Genomic DNA, 19023 nt, shown 5'->3' with positions numbered 1-19023 from the left:
TCTCCTCTTTCCCAGGCTAAACATACCCAGCTCCTTCAGCCGTTCCTCATCAGGCTTGGTTTCCGGACCATTGATCACCTTGGTAACCCTCTTCCAGCTTGTCAACATCCTTCTTAAATTGTGGCACCCAGAACTAGACACAGGACTCCAGGTGTGGTCTGACTAAGGCAGAATAGAGTGGGACTATTCCTTCCCTTGACCCGGACACTAGACTTCTGTTGATGCAGTCTAGAATAGCATTTGCTTTTTTTGCTGCTGCATCACCCAGTTGGCTCATGGATGGGCTCCCTTCCCAGGTGGATGAGCCCCATCTGCCCCTCATTTCTCTCTACAGCACGGGTAAGCAAACCAAGGCCCGGGGGCCGGATCCGGCCCAATCGCCTTCTCAATCTGGCCCACGGACGGTCCAGGAATCAGTGTGTTTTTACATGAGTAGAATGTGTCCTTTTATTTAAAATACATCTCTGGGTTATTTGTGGGGCATAGGAATTCATTCACCCCCCCAAAAAAAATATAGTCTGGCCTGAGGGGGGGTGGACCGACCCCCTGCTGAGAAAGTTTGTTGACCTCTGCTCTACAGCATGGCCAGAAACCACCTTCTTGACCATTGGACCCCCTCTTGGTGACATCTACTCCATCCCTGGGGGCCTGTCTTTGCATGCAGTGGAAGCCCCTAACTCATTGTGGGTTTGAGACCCATCAGCTCCCCTCACCTGGCTTTGCCGGCCAGTTGAAACCGTTCCCAGGATTGTGGCCGCTGTCACCTGCTGGCAGCTTCTAGGAGCCGCAGGTGAGAGCAGAGTGCAGGTTGGCAAACAACCCGAGAAGGAGCCCAACATGACACCCACAAGAGGGGTTGTTTAGTCATTTAGTCGTGTCCGACTCTTTGTGACCCCTGGACCAGAGCACGCCAGGCACTCCTGTCTTCCACTGCCTCCCGCAGTTTGGTCAAACTCATGTTAGTGGCTTCGAGAACACTGTCCCACCATCTCGTCCTCTGTCATCCCCTTCTCCTTGTGCCCTCCATCTTTCCCAACATCAGGGTCTTTTCCAAGGAGTCTTCTCATGAGGTGGCCAAAGTCTTGGAGCCTCAGCTTCAGGATCTGTCCTTCCAGTGAGCACTTAGGGCTGGGGCTACCCCTCCTCTAACACCCCCACACCCTGCTCTCAATTTAATAATCATAAAAATAGAGGGTTAAGACAACAATCATAGAAATTGAGGATTTTGCCTCTTTTATATGGCAGTCATTTGGGGATTTAAAATCAAGGAGTCTTAACTCGGAAACTGGATCTTCCTCTTCTGCCCTTCCAGTACCCTTAAGGCAAATAAATTTATGTTATTAGGACCCAACTTTCACGTCATGAGCTGCATTGTGGCATAATGGATATATGATTACTGTTGGGTATCATTTGCTTGTAGTTTGGAACTTTAGATTCCCGATATGCTTATACATATACACACACAGCATCTCAAGTTCGTTTTTCAGCTTGCTGTTTATTGATTGGCTTGTAAGAAATCGAGAACGTTTTTAAATATTGAGATATTTTAGAAAACAAAGAACAATCATCATATCAATCACTGACATTCAAATATATATTATTTTGGAATCTGGTTCTCTCCTAAACCACAACCCCAGTTGTTTTTGGGGGCGTGTGTGTGTGTGTGTGTGGAATTATCCTTCCAGTGTAGCAAACTTCATCACCTCTCCAAAAAGAGCACCCCTAGTTTAAATAGAAAAACCATCCCTGCCGACAATCACTAAATATTGCTATTTTGTTTTAGGTAAAACGGGCAAGGGACCTCTGGCTCGTGTGTCCCCCACCCTTAGGACTCTTTCTGGGGCCACAGCTTTCTTGTCAGGCCAGATCCTTCACCAACCTTCCACCCCACCTTCCATAAGTGCTTTAGCCTGGCAGGAAATGTGTCTTTGATAATGTCTCCTACTAGCCTGGACGGAGGACGGAAAGAGGAGTGGCCAGACATAAAAACCTCTGGTCGGCATTCTGGCGGTGTGTAGCCTACCACACAAAGGTAACTAGCATAGGCCCACCTACTTTTTGCTGCCAGCTCCGCCCTCCAACGGTATGTGGCCCTTGGAAGATTCCCCCAAGAAGGGGCCCGGCCCCTGAGCTGAACGAGATCTCCCAATCCCTGAGCTAAACAGAACTCTTTTTTGCAAGCAGATACAATATCTGCTGAGGGGTGATATTCCCGAAACTGCTGAGACTGTTTCGGGATTATTTAGTTGAGTTTTTTAAAGTCAAATTTAAAACCGCTTAATTTATTTAATGGTGGCTACTGGGTCTTTTTTTATGTTTTATGAGTTTAATATATCTAGATTACGAATGTTTTATGGATGGTTTGTAAAAAAAAAACCATTCTACTATTTAAGGTATGCCGATAAAGGCTGAAAAGCAAAATTCTAAGGGAATCTAAAGTGCAATACAGTCTGAACTTCCTTCGACGCATCTCTGGACATTTCAGAGAACGTGGGGGGGGGGGGGAGGAAGACTTCTGCATCCCAGGCAGAATCTGTCTACAAATAGTTAAATAATCTGTGGCTACATATATATATATTAAAATTACATTCCAAAGTCCACCGTGCGTCAATAAATAAATTGGAACGGAGCTTCCCCACCCCACTCAGTTCTGAATCCGGCAGTCTTCAGGGTCACCGAGGTCAATCTCCAAAATATCTCATAGAGCATGCTCAATAGTCACAGAATCATAGGGCCGGAAGGGACCACGAGGGTCATCTAGTCCAACCCCGCGCAATGCAGGAACCATCTCTCTCTCTCTCTGGTCCAAGACAAGCTAGCGTTGATTGGTTGTGATTCACTTCTTAATCTAGACGTCTGTTCCAGCTGTGCCAAAACAGTTGTTTGCTGTGGACGGTGGGAGCAGTGCGGGAAAGGAGACCCCCCCACTCCCACCTCGTGGGGCGCAGAGAGTCAAGGCCGCAAAAGGGTCTGCACATCATCGCGCTTTCCTCATGTCCAAGTGCGGGAAGTAGAGTCCAAGGATGTCCTGTTGCACCTGATACTTCCCGGCTTTCTTCCGCAGACAGAAGACAACCTGGTTGGTGCAGAAAGAACAGAGGGGAGAGAAAAAGAACACTTGTCATACAAGTCTGTGTGCGGACAATGCTCTCCTTCCTGTCCTGCACTGGCAGATGGACCACCAGCTGAACATGAGCCAAAGGTGTGATGCAGCAGCAAAAGAAGCAAATGCTATTCTAGGCTGCATACGGGACCGCCTCCCCTGGTATGCCCCGTGGAGGACCTTGAGGTCCACAAATGACAACACTTTGGAGGTCCCAAGCCTCAAGGAGGTTACATTGGCCTCAACTAGGGCCAGGGCCTTTTCAGTACTGGCTCCAACTTGGTGGAATGCTCTGTCCCAAGAGACCAGGGCCCTGCGGGACTTGACATCTTTCCGCAGGGCCTGCAAGACAGAGCTGTTCTGCCTGGTCTTTGGTTTGGACTCAGTCTGACCCTTATGTTGCCCTCCCCTTATGGTCTTGATTTATCAGCTACTTTAAAATGAGGCTGCTTTTTAAATTGCGTTTTAAGCTGTATTTTAAATTGGTTTTTTTAAAAACGTTTTTACAGTGGTGCCCCGCAAGACGAATGCCTCGCAAGACGAAAAACCCGCTAGACGAAAGGGTTTTCCGTTTTTCGAGGTGCTTCGCAAAACGAATTTCCTATGGGCTTGCTTCGCAAGATGAAAACATCTTGCAAGTCTTGCAAGTTTTTTCCCTCCCCCCCCTTTTGCTAAGCCGCTAAGCCGCTAATAGGGATGCTTTGCAAGACGAGAAAACCGCTAGACGAAGAGACTCGCGGAACGGATTATTTTCATCTTGTGAGGCACCACTGTACTGTAATTTAACTGGTGTTAGCCGCCCTGAGCCTGGCTCTGGCTAGGGAGGGCGGGGTATAAATAAAATTTATTATTATTATTATCCACATAAGTCTAGCGTCCAGATCAAGGAAGACATAGTCCCACTCTCTTCTGCCTTGGGCAGACCACACCTGGAATACGATGACCACAATTTAAAAAGGATGTTGACATGCTGGAAGGTGTGCAGAGGAGGGCAACCAAGGTGATCAAGGGCAGAGGGTGGCGAGGTTTACTTCGCCTGGGCTGGTTCACTCCAGTGGAGATCCCTCCATGGGCCGGACTGCACGTACGCATGCCCACGATTTCCAACATCTGCGCCTGAGCAGCTGTGATTTCCAGCGCCACGGAAGCGGGTCCCCACGCCACGCCATGCCACGCCACGCCACGCCACGCCACGCCACGCCACGCCACGCCACGCCACGCCACACCAGTTTAGCGCAGCATGCGGGGGCTCGCCGAGTGGGTGGCTCGGTTTGGGGGTGGCTCGTGGGCCAGTTAAATGACCCCTGATCAAGAGGCTGGAAAACAAGCCTTATGAGGGATGGTTAAAGGAGTTGGGTATGTTTAGTGTGCAGAAGAGGAGACTGAGAGGAGATATGAGCATCATATTCAAATATCTCAAGGGCTGTCGCATGGAAAAGGGAGCAAGCTTGTCTTCTCCTGCTCCAGAGGGTAGGACTCGAACCCATGGCTTCAAGTTACAAGAAAAGAGATTCCAACTAAACACCTGGCTGAAGTTTGGGTCCTCCCCTCCCAAAACTACCTCCATCAGCACACCAGGGCATTTCCCAATGCAAATATATATATATACTTAGAATCATAGAATCATAGAGTTGTAAGAGACCCCAAGGGCCATCGAGTCCAACCCCCTGCCAAGCAGGAAACACCATCAGAGCACTCCTGACATATGGTTGTCAAGCCTCTGCTTACAGACCTCCAAAGAAGGAGACTCCACCACACTCCTTGGCAGCAAATTCCACTGTCGAACAGCTCTTACTGTCAGGAAGTTCTTCCTAATGTTTAGGTGGAATCTGCTTTCTTGTAGTTTGGAACCCTTGCTCCCTGTCCGCTTCTCTGGAGCAGCAGAAAACAACCTTTCTCCCTCCTCTATGTGACATCCTTTTATATATTTGAACATGGCTATCATATCACCCCTTAACCTCCTCTTCTCCAGGCTAAACATGCCCAGCTCCCTTAGCCGTTCCTCATAAGGCATCGTTTCCAGGCCTTTGACCATTTTGGTTGCCCTCCTCTGGACACGTTCCAGTTTGTCCGTGTCCTTCTTGAACTGTGGTGCCCAGAACTGGACACAGTACTCCAGGTGAGGTCTGACCAGTGGCACTATTACTTCCCTTGATCTAGATGCTATACTCCTATGGATGCAGCCCAGAATTGCATTAGCTTTTTTAGCTGCCGCGTCACACTGTTGGCTCATGTCAAGTTTGTGGTCAACCAAGACTCCTAGATCCTTTTCACATGTACTGCTCTCAAGCCAGGTGTCACCCATCTTGTATTTGTGCCTCTCTCTTTTTTTTTTTTTTTTTGCCCAAGTGCAATACTTTACATTTCTCCCTGTTAAAATTCATCTTGTTTGTTTTGGCCCAGTTCTCTAATCTGTCAAGGTCGTTTTGAAGTGTGATCCTGTCCTCTGGGGTGTTAGCCACCCCTCCCAGTTTGGTGTCATCTGCAAATTTGATCAGGATGCCCTTGAGTCCATCATCCAAGTCGTTGACAAAGATGTTGAATAAGACCGGGCCCAAGACAGAACCCTGTGGCACCCCACTAGTCACTCTTCTCCAGGATGAAGAGGAACCATTGATGAGCACCCTTTGGGTTCAGTCAGTCAGCCAGTTACAAATCCACTGAGTGGTAGCATAGTCAAGACCGCATTTTACCAGCTTCTTTACAAGAATATCATGGGGCACCTTGTCAAATACTTGTGCTAGTAGCACAAATACGTGTGCTAGTAGTTCACCCACAGCATTCTCCAGCCCCCTTCCTTGTGAAATGGTTCTGGGGAAATGCGATTTCCCCCACATTGGGTGCAACTGGTGTCAGAAGTGGGAAACCTCGACCATGCCCCCACCCCAAAAATGCGTAAGCACTGTGTGCATTGCTTGTGTCCGATAAAAAAAGAGGGAAGAACTTCCTTTCCCCTCTGTCTTGAATGCAGAGGATGAACATACCAGGAAGCAGACGAGGAAGAGGAGGAGGAAGCCCAGGAGAGCAGACAGACATATCAGGATGATGGCCCAGAAAGGTAACCCTGGAAAGACAAAAAAAAAAGGTATTAAATGTCGGCAGGCTTTGACCCATGGCATTGTGGAGAATTAAAATGGGCAGCTTCTGAGGCTGGGGCGTTTGAGTAAATCCGATGTCCGGTGGAAGAATGGAAAGAGGAGACCCACCCACCAGAAACTGGGACCCCTCCAACCTTGAATCAAAGCTGAAGCAAAGAAGCATCACTAACCTCCTTGGTGGTGCACTGGGGTCACTGTTGAAGGATAACCTGTAAATATAGCATAAACATAACAGTGTGAAATGAACCCAGGAGCTGAATCAAGCCAAAAGGGCCCCATCTAATGCATTGTTTCTGGGGGAGAGGGGGCGGGCAGGTGTGGGGGACTCCCTGGTTCTGAATGGGGTAACTGTGCCCCTGAAGGACCAGATGCGCAGCCTGGGAGTCATTTTGGACTCTGGGTGTTGTGTCTGGAGGTCCTGGGCTGCCCAGAGGACAAGACTCCCCTCTTGGCCTGGATGAGGGGGTCCAAAGAAGGCAGAGCAAGATGCTTGGCTGAAGGAGTTGCTGGAAGGAGGCTGACAAGACTCTACTCCAGATTTGTGCAGGCTTTCCTCCTTAGCCTTTTCTTCTCCCAAAGATGTCCCTCAAGGTATAGGACCAGAGTTTTCCTTCTCCCAGATAGGAGGTGAGTCCCATCTTCTCCTCACTTCCTTCTACAGCATGTGCAGAGACCACCTTCTTGACCATTGGACCCACGCTTGGTCTCGTCCACCCTGTCTGCTGGAGTCTGCTTCCGCATGCAGGGAAAGTCCCTAACTCCTTGAGGGACTGGGACCCATCAGCTCCCCTTGTCTGGTTTAGCCAGCCAGTTGAAGCCCTTCTTGGGTTGTGGCTGCTGTTGCCTGCTGACAGCTTCCAGGAGCCACAGGTGAGAGTTGGGTGCAGGTGGGGACCAAAGGTGGGCAAACAACTGCAAAAGGAGCATGGTATGTCCCCCACCAGAGGTAACACACAAACACCAGTGCCTTTAGCACCCCATACACCCCAGCCTTGGAGGCAATTATGCTTCTGGCTTCCAGTCGCTGGAAGCCATGGCAGGAGAGAGTGACTCTTGAGCCACAGTGAGACGAGGACGCTAGACTAGATGACCCATTGGCCTAATCCTGCAGGACCTTCTGACTTTCCCCTGGAAGCTTCTGCCATTGTCCAGGATCTCTGGCACCCACTGCACTCTTACCGCTGACCAGCAGACTTCTGTTGTCCAGTGTGTACACCCCCAACGCTGTGGCATTGCCCGTCCAGTTCCTAAACGCATCGTACACCAGAGCTCGGTCGAACGTCCTTGTGGACGAATCCATCGCGAATGCGCAGGTGGCATCGATCCCCGTCTCGGTCTGCTGGCCGGTCGGTCTATGCAAAAATTAAATCATAACCAAATGTTGGTCAACCGCCATGACTGATGTCTCTTAAGCAGGGATGTTGGAGACTCCCAAGGGCAGCGGAGATTACTGACCCTCACTTAGACTGCATTTGAACCACACAAACACACACCTGAAGCTCTCAACAGAGCACTGCACAAACTCCTTCTGCAGGCTGCTGCGTTGGTATAACTGGTGGAGCTGTTTGGAGGAAGAAGGGGAGAACAGGATCGATAAGATACAATACGATAATCTTTAGTGTCATTGTCCCATACAGAACAACAAAACTGAAAAATCTACTTTAGACATTCAAAAACCAACAAGCCTGCTATCCCAGCTATCCCAGCCTGGTTAACCCACTAAAAACTCTGATACCCCATAATTAAATACAATATACTCCCACAGAGACTACCTTACACTGCGTTTAAAATAAAAATGGCATTTGGATAAAAACTGTTTCTCAGGCGGCTAGTCCTAGTCTTTATAACCCTGGACCTTCTTCCAGAAGGCAGAAGCTGAAAGAGATCATTTCCGGGGTGGGCACTATCCTGCGCTATCTCTGCAGCTTTCTCTGGAAGCATAGGGTGAACGTAGACAGAGAGAGGTGTAATTCAGGTCCCTCTTTGAGTCATATCACGTTGGCATGGCCTGTGCCATTGTTACATGGGTTTTAAGGTGCGCACACACACATAGCAGGCGCCCCCCACCCCACAGAAAACCAACCCTTCACCCTTCAGCTATTTAATATTCCCTGGAAATAATATCCACTTTATTTGAATGTATTTAACTTAGTTCACATAGCAGAACAAGAACCTTCTTAGTCGAGTGGCATAATGTGCATTGCCAGCAACTAGGGGGGGGCAAGGACTGCGCCCCCTAACCTCACTGTGGGCATCGTGAAGGAGGCAACGGGTAGACTTTGCTCGCTGTGCCCCTGTGGTAGCCGCTCCTCATGGAGGCTGGCTGCCCTCTCAGCTCGGGGGGAGACCAGGGTTCGAATCCCCGCTCGGCTGTGGAGCTCACTGGGCGACCTTTCAGGCCCACCAACCTCACATAAGCTACACTGAGCACCTCAGAGAAACAGGAGATATATAAACAAAATAAATACATGATTTGAGATGATTTTAAAAATTGTACATGGACAAACTTAATGATATTTGGAATTCATTTTTATAAATACCGTATTTGATTAAGGTATAAAGGTAAAGGACCCCTGATAGTTCAAGTCCAGTTGCGAACGACTCTGGGGTTGCGGCACTCATCTTGCTTTACTGGCTGAGGGAGCAGGCATTTGTCCACAGACAGTTTTTCCGGGTCCTGTGGCCAGCAGGACTAAGCCCCTTCTGGCGAACCAGAGCAGCGCATGGAAACGCCATTTACCTTCCTGCCGGAGCAGTGGCAGAGCTTCATGCTCTGGCACCGGGGGGTGGAGAGCAGGCGGGGGCGGGGCTGGCGCGCGTCCCGGGGGCATGTCGCACCACCTGAGGGGTGGGGTGGGGACAGCTGCAATGGCACCCCACTGGGATCCCCCACACTCTTCTTCCTCTGCCAGTGCGCCAGAGCGTACCTATTTATCTACTTGTACTGGCAGGCTTTCAAACTGCTAGGTGGGCAGGAGTAGGGACCGAGCGACAGGAGCTCACCCGTCATTGTGGGGATTTGAACTGCCAACCTTCTGATCAGCAAGTCCTAGGCTCAGTGGTTTAACCCACAGCACCACCCACATCTCAATTAAGGTATGGTTAACTTCAATAACAATTTCATCTTTTTTGTAATGTGCACAATATCTTTTTTCTGTTTCATTTCCCATATAGGTGTTACTTCTTGTGTCTTATAATTACCCTGTGCAGTTTTAATTTTGTACTCTGCATTTTCCAATAAAGAGTATAAAACAAAACATGATTTGAGATGATTTTAATTCTAACTCTTTTAAAGTATTTGAATCGGCTCTTAGAATGTTTTTGCTTTGTTTTTTAAACTTCACACTTCGGAACTTCGGGGAGGAAAAGCAGGATATAGAAGCTCCAGAAATAACAATACATATACATATTTCCAGCGAGACCAAAACACTTGAGAAGGGAGAGAAAGAAGGCTGGTCAGGGCCAAGCCTGAAGGGAGTCCCGGGGGCCTGGCAGAGTGCTCTGGAGGGCCGCAGCCAAAGTCGGGAGTGAGGCCTGGACTCTGCTTAGTGTCTCTCCTGAGCCGTTTACCTCGCTCTCAAGACTCATTTTGGTCTTCCAGTAGACATCTGAGTCGGGATCTGCCATTTCCCCTGCGTACGGCAAGTTGGTGACGGTGAAATTGACGGCAAAGTTCTTCATCTGGAGTTGGGGCGGCAGGGCGGCAGTGGCGGACTCAATGGCCGATTCGGGAGCTGGGGAGGAAGGAAGGATCCTAAAAATTCAAAAAAATACCCCTTCGGCCACCGTCCCCTTGGTTCCCAGTGTTCCCAGCTGATATTATTTAAAAGAGTGGTTTGCATGACCTAAAGGTAAAGGTAAATGGACCCCTGACCATTAGGTCCAGTCGTGACTGACTCTGGGGTTGCGGTGCTCATCTCGCTTTACTGGCCGAGGGAGCCGGCATACAACTTCTGGGTCATGTGGCCAGCAGGACTAAGCCGCTTCTGGCGAACCACAGCAGCGCACGGAAACGCCGTTTACCTTCCCGCCAGAGCAGTACCTATTTATCTGCTTGCATTTTGACATGCCATTGCCCAGGAGGGGCGCAAGGTGTGTGGTTTCTCTGCCACTCAAGGTGCAAAGCCCTTCTTTTGCACCCTGTGGAACATAAATGCGCAGAATTTTTAAAAGACTGGGCAACGGCCAGCCGGCAGTGACTCCTGAGCCTCCCCCAATTAGTCAAAACAAAGGAGGAAGGGGGCAGGGTGGCGTGCCGTTCCCCAGTTTTTTAAAAACTGTGCACATTTATGTTTCACAGGGTGCGAAAGAAGGGCTTTGCACCTTTATACAATGTGCATGTGTGCTTGGGCCCAGGGTCTTTTGCCTCACCATCCCCACTACAGACTCCCTGTTGCTACTCAGCTTCAAAATAATAATAATTAAAAAAATGTCCCCAGATTCATTGAAAAAAATCTGGCAACCATAGTTTTAGGGTTAGTTCCTAAACTGGGAGATTTAGCAGATGTTAGCTCGAGAGCTCTGTGCATGCTCTAGAGCCTCATTAATATTAAAAAAAACACACCCCTTGTCCTTAAATTGCTAATTTACATGAACATGGGACATATGTAAAGGGAGGGGGCACATATCAGGGAGTAGATATGAAACGGGCGTTTAGGGAAGTCTGTTAGCTGCAAATTCTCAACCAATAGGAACTGTAAGGAGGAAAGGAGGGGGGAGCGGGGGATGGAGAAGCTTTAAAGCAGGGATAGGCAAACAAAGGCCCAGGGGCTGGATCCGGCCCAAACGCCTTCTAAATCCAGCCCACGGACAGTCCGGGAATCAGCGTATTTTTACATGAGTGGAATGTGTGCTTTTATTTAAAATGCATCTCTGGGTTATTTGTGGGGCATAGGAATTTGTTCATTTCCCCCCAAAAAATATAGTCCGGCCCCCCCACAAGGTCTGAGGGACAATGGACTGGCCCCCCTGCTGAAAAAGTTTGCTGACCCCTGATTTAAAGAGCAAGGGGAAAGTTTTTTCCCTTGAAGCAGTTTCTTTCCCTGTATTGAAAGTGTTGCCCTCTGTTTTACTCAGCTGATTAAAAAGAGTATTTTTTCTGGATCTCCTGAGTCTGTTGGCTTTCATTGATCAAAGGCTGCCCTGGTCCAAATCATGGACCCAACAGAACCACGCGTGTTTTACTTTTCACAACTGGTGACCTTTCCTGATTTATGCTGAAGGGTGTTGATGTACCTCGCACAGTCACGCCCTTGAGCTGGAACTGCTTTCCCAGCCACAGAGACGTGGCGTTCCTCGTCTCCTGCTGGAATGTCTCTCGGACGACCTCTTGGCTGGTGTTTGTCGCCGGGTCAAAGTAGCACTTGCAGTCGACCACGATGGAGCCGTGCCTGAGAATTGCAATGGGCAGAGGAAGAGTCAGGGGAAAGAGGACATCCCAGACAAAAACAAACCCAACCACAAGAGGCAGGCAATCCCTCTGAACAACATGGTTAATTCAAAAAACCAGCCTGATCCCACAAGGTTCTCCTGATGTTCTTATCTGTGACTCCCATCTCCCATTAGGCCAACATGCAACGGATGATGGGGGCTGGAGCACCTCAACATGCAAGGGATGATGGGAGTTGGAGCACCTCAACAGGCAAGGGATGATGGGAGTTGGAGCCCCTCAGCATGCAAGGGATGATGGGAGTTGGAGTCCCTCAACAGGCAAGGGATGATGGGAGTTGGAGCCCCTCAGCATGCAAGGGATGATGGGAGTTGGAGTCCCTCAACATGCAAGGGATGATGGGAGTTGGAGCCCCTCAGCATGCAAGGGATGATGGGAGTTGGAGCCCCTCAACAGGCAAGGGATGATGGGAGTTGGAGCCCCTCAACATGCAAGGGATGATGGGAGTTGGAGCCCCTCAGCATGCAAGGGATGATGGGAGTTGGAGCCCCTCAACAGGCAAGGGATGATGGGAGTTGGAGCCCCTCAACAGGCAAGGGATGATGGGAGTTGGAGCCCCTCAGCATGCAAGGGATGATGGGAGTTGGAGCCCCTCAACAGGCAAGGGATGATGGGAGTTGGAGCCCCTCAACAGGCAAGGGATGATGGGAGTTGGAGCCCCTCAACATGCAAGGGATGATGGGAGTTGGAGCCCCTCAGCATGCAAGGGATGATGGGAGTTGGAGCCCCTCAACAGGCAAGGGATGATGGGAGTTGGAGCCCCTCAACAGGCAAGGGATGATGGGAGTTGGAGCCCCTCAACATGCAAGGGATGATGGGAGTTGGAGCCCCTCAACATAAAGAAGTCCAAAGATTCCTTATCTCTGATTCAGGTAGATGTCTCAGGAGCCTGGACAACTACTTACACTTTTCTTCCTATCAGTACTGACCTCAGTCCAGTTACTTTGCAAATGTTGAATCCGTTTCGGATGGCACTCCGGAGGAAGAGTTGATTTAACTGGAATGGGTGGAACAAACTGAAATTAGGAACTGCTGGGATGATGATGATGATGATTATTATTGCATTTTCATCCTTTGAGGAGGTGGCTAATACGGTTTCCCTCCGCCTCGCTTAACCTTCACAACAACCCTACCAGGTAGGTTTGGCTGAGAGCGAGCGACTAGCCCACAAGGACACCCACTGAGCACCATGGATTGGTGTGAATTTGAACCCTGGGCCCTGAGGTCCTAACCCGACACTCTAACCACTGCACCACGCTGCCTCTGTGCATTGCAAAGCGTGAGAAAAACCACGCAGCCTCACTGTTTAACATAGAGGGTCTTTCCCAGCCCTACCTAGAGATGCTGTGGGGTGGAATCTGGGACGTTCCCCATACAAAGCAGACGCCCTACAATTGAGCTATGGGCCTCCTCTACAAATAATGGAAGGGCTGCCATATTTCAAAAAGTGAAAATCCAGACACAAAGCTTGGTCTTTTTTTTGGCAAAGCTGTTGAGTTTGTTGTTGTTGTTGTTGAGCTATTCTTAAGGAAATTTGACATGGGTTGCCATACGTATGTATGGTAAAATAAAAATAGGAATGGGAAGCGATCTCAGTGCTGCATTTTATCTGCACAGACTGCTGTGGGGGTTTCAGAATTTGGGTTTGATCCAGCTGCTGTTCTTAGGGACAGCTTCACAAAGGGATTAGACAAAACAGGCTTTGTCATTCTTCTTCCTTAAACTCCACAACGGCAGAAGGAAGGTGCGAGGATGGGCAATTAAAAATTTAACACAGATAATAACACTATATCAATTTAGATTGCAATGAACGGGAGTCTATTACACTGCATGTTTATATATCTTTCTTATTCACATCTTTGGTTCCCCTCCCTTCTCCCCTTTCCCCCCTTTCTATCACTTCATTTCTTTACTACTGAAATCATTTCAATATAAATGTAAATATAACACATAGAAAACAAGGACACTGAAGGAAGTGTGTGAGACCCATTCCTCAAGGCTCCTATGCCCTCTAGGTTCTGGTGAGTCCCAGGGCACAAATCCTGACCTCGTGGGCGATGGCAGACTTCACACGCTGGTATTCTGGAGACGACGGGTCCGTGTGGGTCAAGTTCTGGTTGATGACCGTGAAGCCGAGCTCATAGCCAACTCCTTCCTCCCCTCCTCTGAGGACTGGCAGGTATCCTGCAAGGAATTGGAAGGAGCAGGTGGTAGGCAATGGCAGGACCTCCAGGTGTCCTTATTTTATAAGCGATGGTCCTGGATTTACCTCCCTTTAAAGGCATGGTGTGAATGTAGTCGCCCTCAGAGGAGGACTGAATTAGGCCCTCCCCAATGGAAACAGTTTTTTTTGAATATTCACAAATAAATTGTAAACCGATAAGAACATTGGCAGGATTATTGTATAAATAATACTATATAATGAATAAATGGGTCAATTAAGTTAATTTGGAATATGCAGAAAATACTTTAAAAAACCAATTTGAGGAACCGCAGAAAGAGAGGGAAAGAAGTTGAGTTTTGAAATGTTAAAATGATTGTAAAATTATTGAAATGTATAAAACAGAGAATTGTTCTTTTTAAAAAAAGAATTAGGTAAAGGTAAAGGGACCCCTGACAATTAGGTCCAGTCGTGGCCGACTCTGGGGTTGCGGCACTCATCTTGCTTTGTTGGCTGAGGGAGCCGGCATACAGCTTCCGGGTCATGTGGCCAGCAGAACTAAGCCGCTTCTGGCAAACCAGAGAAGCGCACAGAAACGCTGTTTACCTTCCCACCGGAGCGGTACCTATTTATCTACTTGCACTGGCGTGCTTTCAAACTGCTAGGTTGGCAGGAGCAGGGACCGAGCAACGGGAGCTCACCCCATCACAGGGATTCGAACTGCCAACCTTCTGATTGGCAAGCCCTAGGCTCTGTGGTTTAACCCAGAGCACCACCCGCGTCCCCCTCCCAAAAGAATTAGGCCTTCCCTGTTCCACACCCTCCTTGAGTGCTTCAAACTCAGATCCGGCCTCTTGCTTGCCTGGATGAAAGCTAGAGAGGGCTGTGTGTGTGTGTGTGTGTGTGTGTGTGTGTGTGTGTGTGTGTGCAAACTAGCCTATTCTCTACAAAGCTTGCATTTTATAGAATTGTAGAGTTGGAAGGGACCCCTGGGGGTCATCTAGTCTGACCTGCTGCAATGCAGGAATCTCAACTAAAGGAATCTCATTTACCACCCATTGCCCCGCCCACCCCTGGCATGCGGCCCTCGGAAGGTAACTCAGGCCCTCAGGGTGGGAAAGGAGCAAACCCACTGAGATGAATAGGCGCAATGATGCATGGCTTAAGCCTGTCAATTTCCACGGGTCTCGGGTTCTTCCCATCCAGCCTCTGGCCCCAACTGGCTTACCATTCACAGACAGGCTGTCCTTCTCCAGGCTGTAGTGGCCGAGCCTCGTGCCATTCCTCGTCAGGTTGCTGATCTCCCGGTGAAGCCTCATGTGGTCAAAGGGAGCAGGGAGAAGGTCTTCCCAGTAGCTGCAGACAGTGTCCACCGCCGCAGCATGCCTGGTTTGTGGAGCCCTAAGGAAAGGCAAATGCGCATTATAAAGGTAAAGGGACCCCTGACCATTAGGTCCAGTTGTGACCGACTCTGGGGTTGTGGCGCTCATCTCGCTTTACTGGCTGAGGAGCCGGCGTACAGCTTCCGGGTCATGACTAAGCCGCTTCTGGTGAACCAGAGCAGCGCACGGAAACGCCGTTTACCTTCCCGCTGGAGCAATACCTATTTATCTACTTGCACTTTGACGTGCTTTTGAACTGCTAGGTTGGCAGGAGCAGGGACTGAGCAACGGGAGCTCACCCTGTCACAGGGATTCAAACCACCGACCTTCTGATCGGCAAGTCCTAGTCTCCGTGGTTTGACCCACAGCGTCCCTTGCGCATTATAGAATCATAAAAATCAGAGGGGGTCCTTCAGGGGTCATCTAGCCCAACCCCTGCAATGAAAGGGGGTCCTCTGCTCCAGAGTAGCAGAAAACAAGCTTTCTCCATCTTCCCTGTTACAGCCCTCCAGATATTTGAAGATGTTTCCTCTTTTCCAGGCTAAACCTACCCAGCTCCTTCAACCGTTCCTCATACGGCTTGGTTTCCAGACCCTGTCAATGGGGGGGGGGATGTTGGGGCTCACAATGGGTATATGGAACATCCATGTTCAACAGCAGTCTACCTCGGGAGGCCTGCCAGGGGAATTGGTTAGAACTGGAAGGCCTGGCTGTTGCCCACCCTCTTAGCCGCCCATCCCAGACTCTTACCAAAATCTCTCCACTCTGCAATATGCAAACGCCGGGCCAAGGTGTGTCTTTTTGAGAAGAGGCTCCATCTGGAGGGGGAAAAGGAAAGACAAATTTTGGCAGAGGTCCGTCACCTGCAGATTAGTCGCTTTGAAAGCTTTGCCTGAAAGGCGGAATGATCTGCGGAGGGGGCACTGTTAACAGTGCCACCTAATGAGCGATCGCCAAAGAAGAAGAAGCAGATTCTGCATTTGTAAGAAATTGATCTTTCAGCACATGGTGGAACCTAAACTTTGGAACTCCCTGCCACTTGACATTGGGCAGGCACCATCCCTGTACTCTTCCCCGCACTTGCTAAAGACATTTTTTTTATTAGACTCAGAAATTTAGAATGCTGATGAGTTTTTAGGTTGCTGCTGGTTTTGTTTGTTATTAATTTTCTGAATATTTTACAGTGGTACCTCGGGTTACATACGCTTCAGGTTACATACGCTTCAGGTTACAGACACCGCTAACCCAGAAATAGTACCTCGGGTTAAGAACTTTGCTTCAGGATGAGAACAGAAATTGCACGGCGGCAGCGGGAGCCCCATTAGCTAAAGTGGTGCTTCAGGTTAAGAACAGTTTCAGGTTAAGAACGGACCTCCGGAACGAATTAAGTACTCAACCCGAGGTACCACTGTAATTGTTTTTACTATTACTCTTGTATTCTTTTTGTAAAGTGCTTTGAGGTTTCCTATGATCAAGCAGTGTATAGATTTTTGCAAAATAAATAAATACACACAAGAGACAGGAAGGGGGATATTAAAGGTTTCTCAAGAGGGAACAGGCATCAAGAGTTGGCCCACGGAGGCATTTTCCAAGGACCCACAACTAACAGTGGGGTCCAGTGGCAAGAGCCCCTTTTAGCAATCCAGCCCCATATGCTTATTTATTTTATAAAATTTTGCACTGCTTGATTGCACAAAAGCAAAACAACGGCCTCAAAGCTGATTACAGAAAAAAGGGTAAAGCAATAAAAATATACATAAGAAAAAAGGAACAGCCATAATTTAAGACTTTCAGGAAATTAAAATAACAATAGGCTAAAAATAGATAACTCAGAATGAAATTCTGGAACCAAAGTGCTTTTCTGTGCGCAGTTTTAAAACTAGCTCAAGGTGAACTAGCCAGATGTTTAGCTGAGAATCAATCACAGTCAGCCCATCAATTGGACTTTAGAGCCATCTTGCCTCAAAATGGCAACTAGACATTCCATTTTGGCAACTACAACCTTGGTTTAAGGAACCATTTGGCATCTAGCTTATACAGTGGTGCCCCGCAAGACGAATGCCTCGCAAGATGGAAAACCCGCTAGACGAAAGGGTTTTCCGTTTTGGAGGCGCTTCGCAAAACGAATTTCCCTATGGGCTTGCTTCGCAAGACGAAAATGTCTTGCGAGTTCCTGCGGGTTTTTCCCCCTTTTCCCCCCTTTTTCTAAGCCGCTAAGCCGCTTATCAGCTGATCCACTAAGCCACTAAGCCGCTAATAGCGCTAATCCGCTAAGCCGTCAATGGGCTTGCTTCGCAAGATGAAAAAACCGCTAGACGAAGAGACTCGCAGAACGGATTAATTTTGTCTTGCGAGGCACCACTGTACATCGGAGTTTCTAGCACTGGAGGCAGTCTTCAAGGGCAAGCCCCACATCTAATGCAGGGCAGTAGTCTAACCAGGAAGTCTCCAGGACTCGGCTAATTGTGCTGCAGGTGGCACACACAAGTGGGGGACATGAAACGTACGTAGAAGTTCAGGGCTTTCTCTGTGGCGTTGAACTTGCGAGAACCAGGGGTCCCCATGTCATTCATGTAGGGGAGGCTGGACAAGGTGTAGTTGACTGTGAAATTCCGCAAAGTTGGCATCTTGTCAGGGGTCACGGCGGGGAGATCTGGAAGGAGGAGAAACAATGTGAATTTCAAGACGGGAGTCGTTTCAATCGGAGAGTTTTCTGTTTGCATGGTGAAACTTCGGAATACTTACACGGAATGCTACGCAGGTCACTGTAACCTGGAAAGGAAAGAACAGACAGGAAAGAAATTAAGTTTTCTGCTCAAGAAACAAGATCCCCCCGGACTTCCGGGTTGGCGCCATCGCCGAATGGCGGACTCCCTCCGAGCTCCGGAGGGAGTCTGCTCGGCAGGGGCTGGGTCCTACCGCACCGGCGATGCGGGGACCCTTAAAAACCACGGCCAGAGGAGGCCGTGGACATGGAGACTCGGCTGGCACCGTTAGCGCCCTCCCGACTCGTGAAGGAGCCTTTTTAAAGGCTCCGGATCGGGTGCCGGGGAGAAGCGTGGTGCTTGAGTTCTCTGCTATCCCTGCCGAGCGCAGCCGCATGCCATCCGGCGGAGAGCGCTGACTTCTTCTATTGAAAATTTGGATCTAAAAGAAGAACCCGTGAGTAATTGGAATATGGACTAAAAAAAGGGGACAAATTTTTAAAATTTGGAGTGAACGGGGGAGGTGGAAAAAAGGAAGTCAGCCCCCCCCTAAATTGTAGAAGAGCCAAAACAAAGGAATGGATAACTAAGATCGAGAGTAACCTTATTTCACCGAATTAGCAACTTCGCGAGGGAAATTTATAAGATTGAGCCGGAGGAGAAAAGTGGAATTTGTATTAAAAAGCAACACCCCCCCCCCCCCGGAATCCCTGGAGCGATTCGTGAAAATGCCTGGAGAAGAGTAACGGAGGTTTTGACAGGTTTTGACAGCCGTCAAGGAGCTGTCAAAACGGAAGAATGTAACAGAGACTTGGTTATGGACTTTGCCGGTTACATTTGATATAAGTTGAGTATAAATTGTTTCAAATTGTTCAAATAAGGATAAACAAGCTATCTGGACTGGTGGATGGGCTTTGGAAGGGAACTTTGTTATGGGAATCCATCTAGAGGAGCTGAGGGATATTGCATGTGTTTTTGACAGGAAACTTGTGCAGTTGAATAGAACTTTTAATCTCCTGGGAAACTGCAGAAATGGAACATTATTTTGTCTACAGAGGTCTACACACTATAGGAAACAATGGAACTATCTGTTGGAAAGTGAAAGGATCATGATGTAATGTTTTG

At 48.8% G+C, this 19023-nt stretch overlaps 1 protein-coding gene across 1 annotated transcript in view; it reads right to left on the bottom strand.

Moving 5' to 3' along the window:
* Nucleotides 1-1475: 1475 nt before the first annotated feature.
* Nucleotides 1476-19023, bottom strand: part of LOC309332814 (mucin-16-like) — a 42104-nt gene continuing 24556 nt past the window's right edge. Inside the window, exons 37-49 of the mRNA XM_081846019.1 lie at nt 17939-17965; nt 17701-17846; nt 15944-16011; nt 15040-15212; nt 13698-13834; nt 12580-12647; nt 11437-11591; nt 9772-9935; nt 7695-7762; nt 7381-7553; nt 6372-6410; nt 6088-6167; nt 1476-3076 (exon numbers count right to left, since the gene is read on the bottom strand). Of these exons, the coding sequence (XP_081702145.1) occupies nt 2978-3076; nt 6088-6167; nt 6372-6410; nt 7381-7553; nt 7695-7762; nt 9772-9935; nt 11437-11591; nt 12580-12647; nt 13698-13834; nt 15040-15212; nt 15944-16011; nt 17701-17846; nt 17939-17965 (1397 nt within the window). The 3' untranslated portion in view covers nt 1476-2977. The remainder of the gene's footprint in view (nt 3077-6087; nt 6168-6371; nt 6411-7380; nt 7554-7694; nt 7763-9771; nt 9936-11436; nt 11592-12579; nt 12648-13697; nt 13835-15039; nt 15213-15943; nt 16012-17700; nt 17847-17938; nt 17966-19023) is intronic.

Source organism: Podarcis erhardii (assembly GCF_964252035.2).
Source record: "Podarcis erhardii genome assembly, chromosome: 18".
Taxonomy (NCBI): Eukaryota; Metazoa; Chordata; class Lepidosauria; order Squamata; family Lacertidae; genus Podarcis; species Podarcis erhardii.
This window is presented reverse-complemented; position numbering and strand designations above follow the sequence as displayed.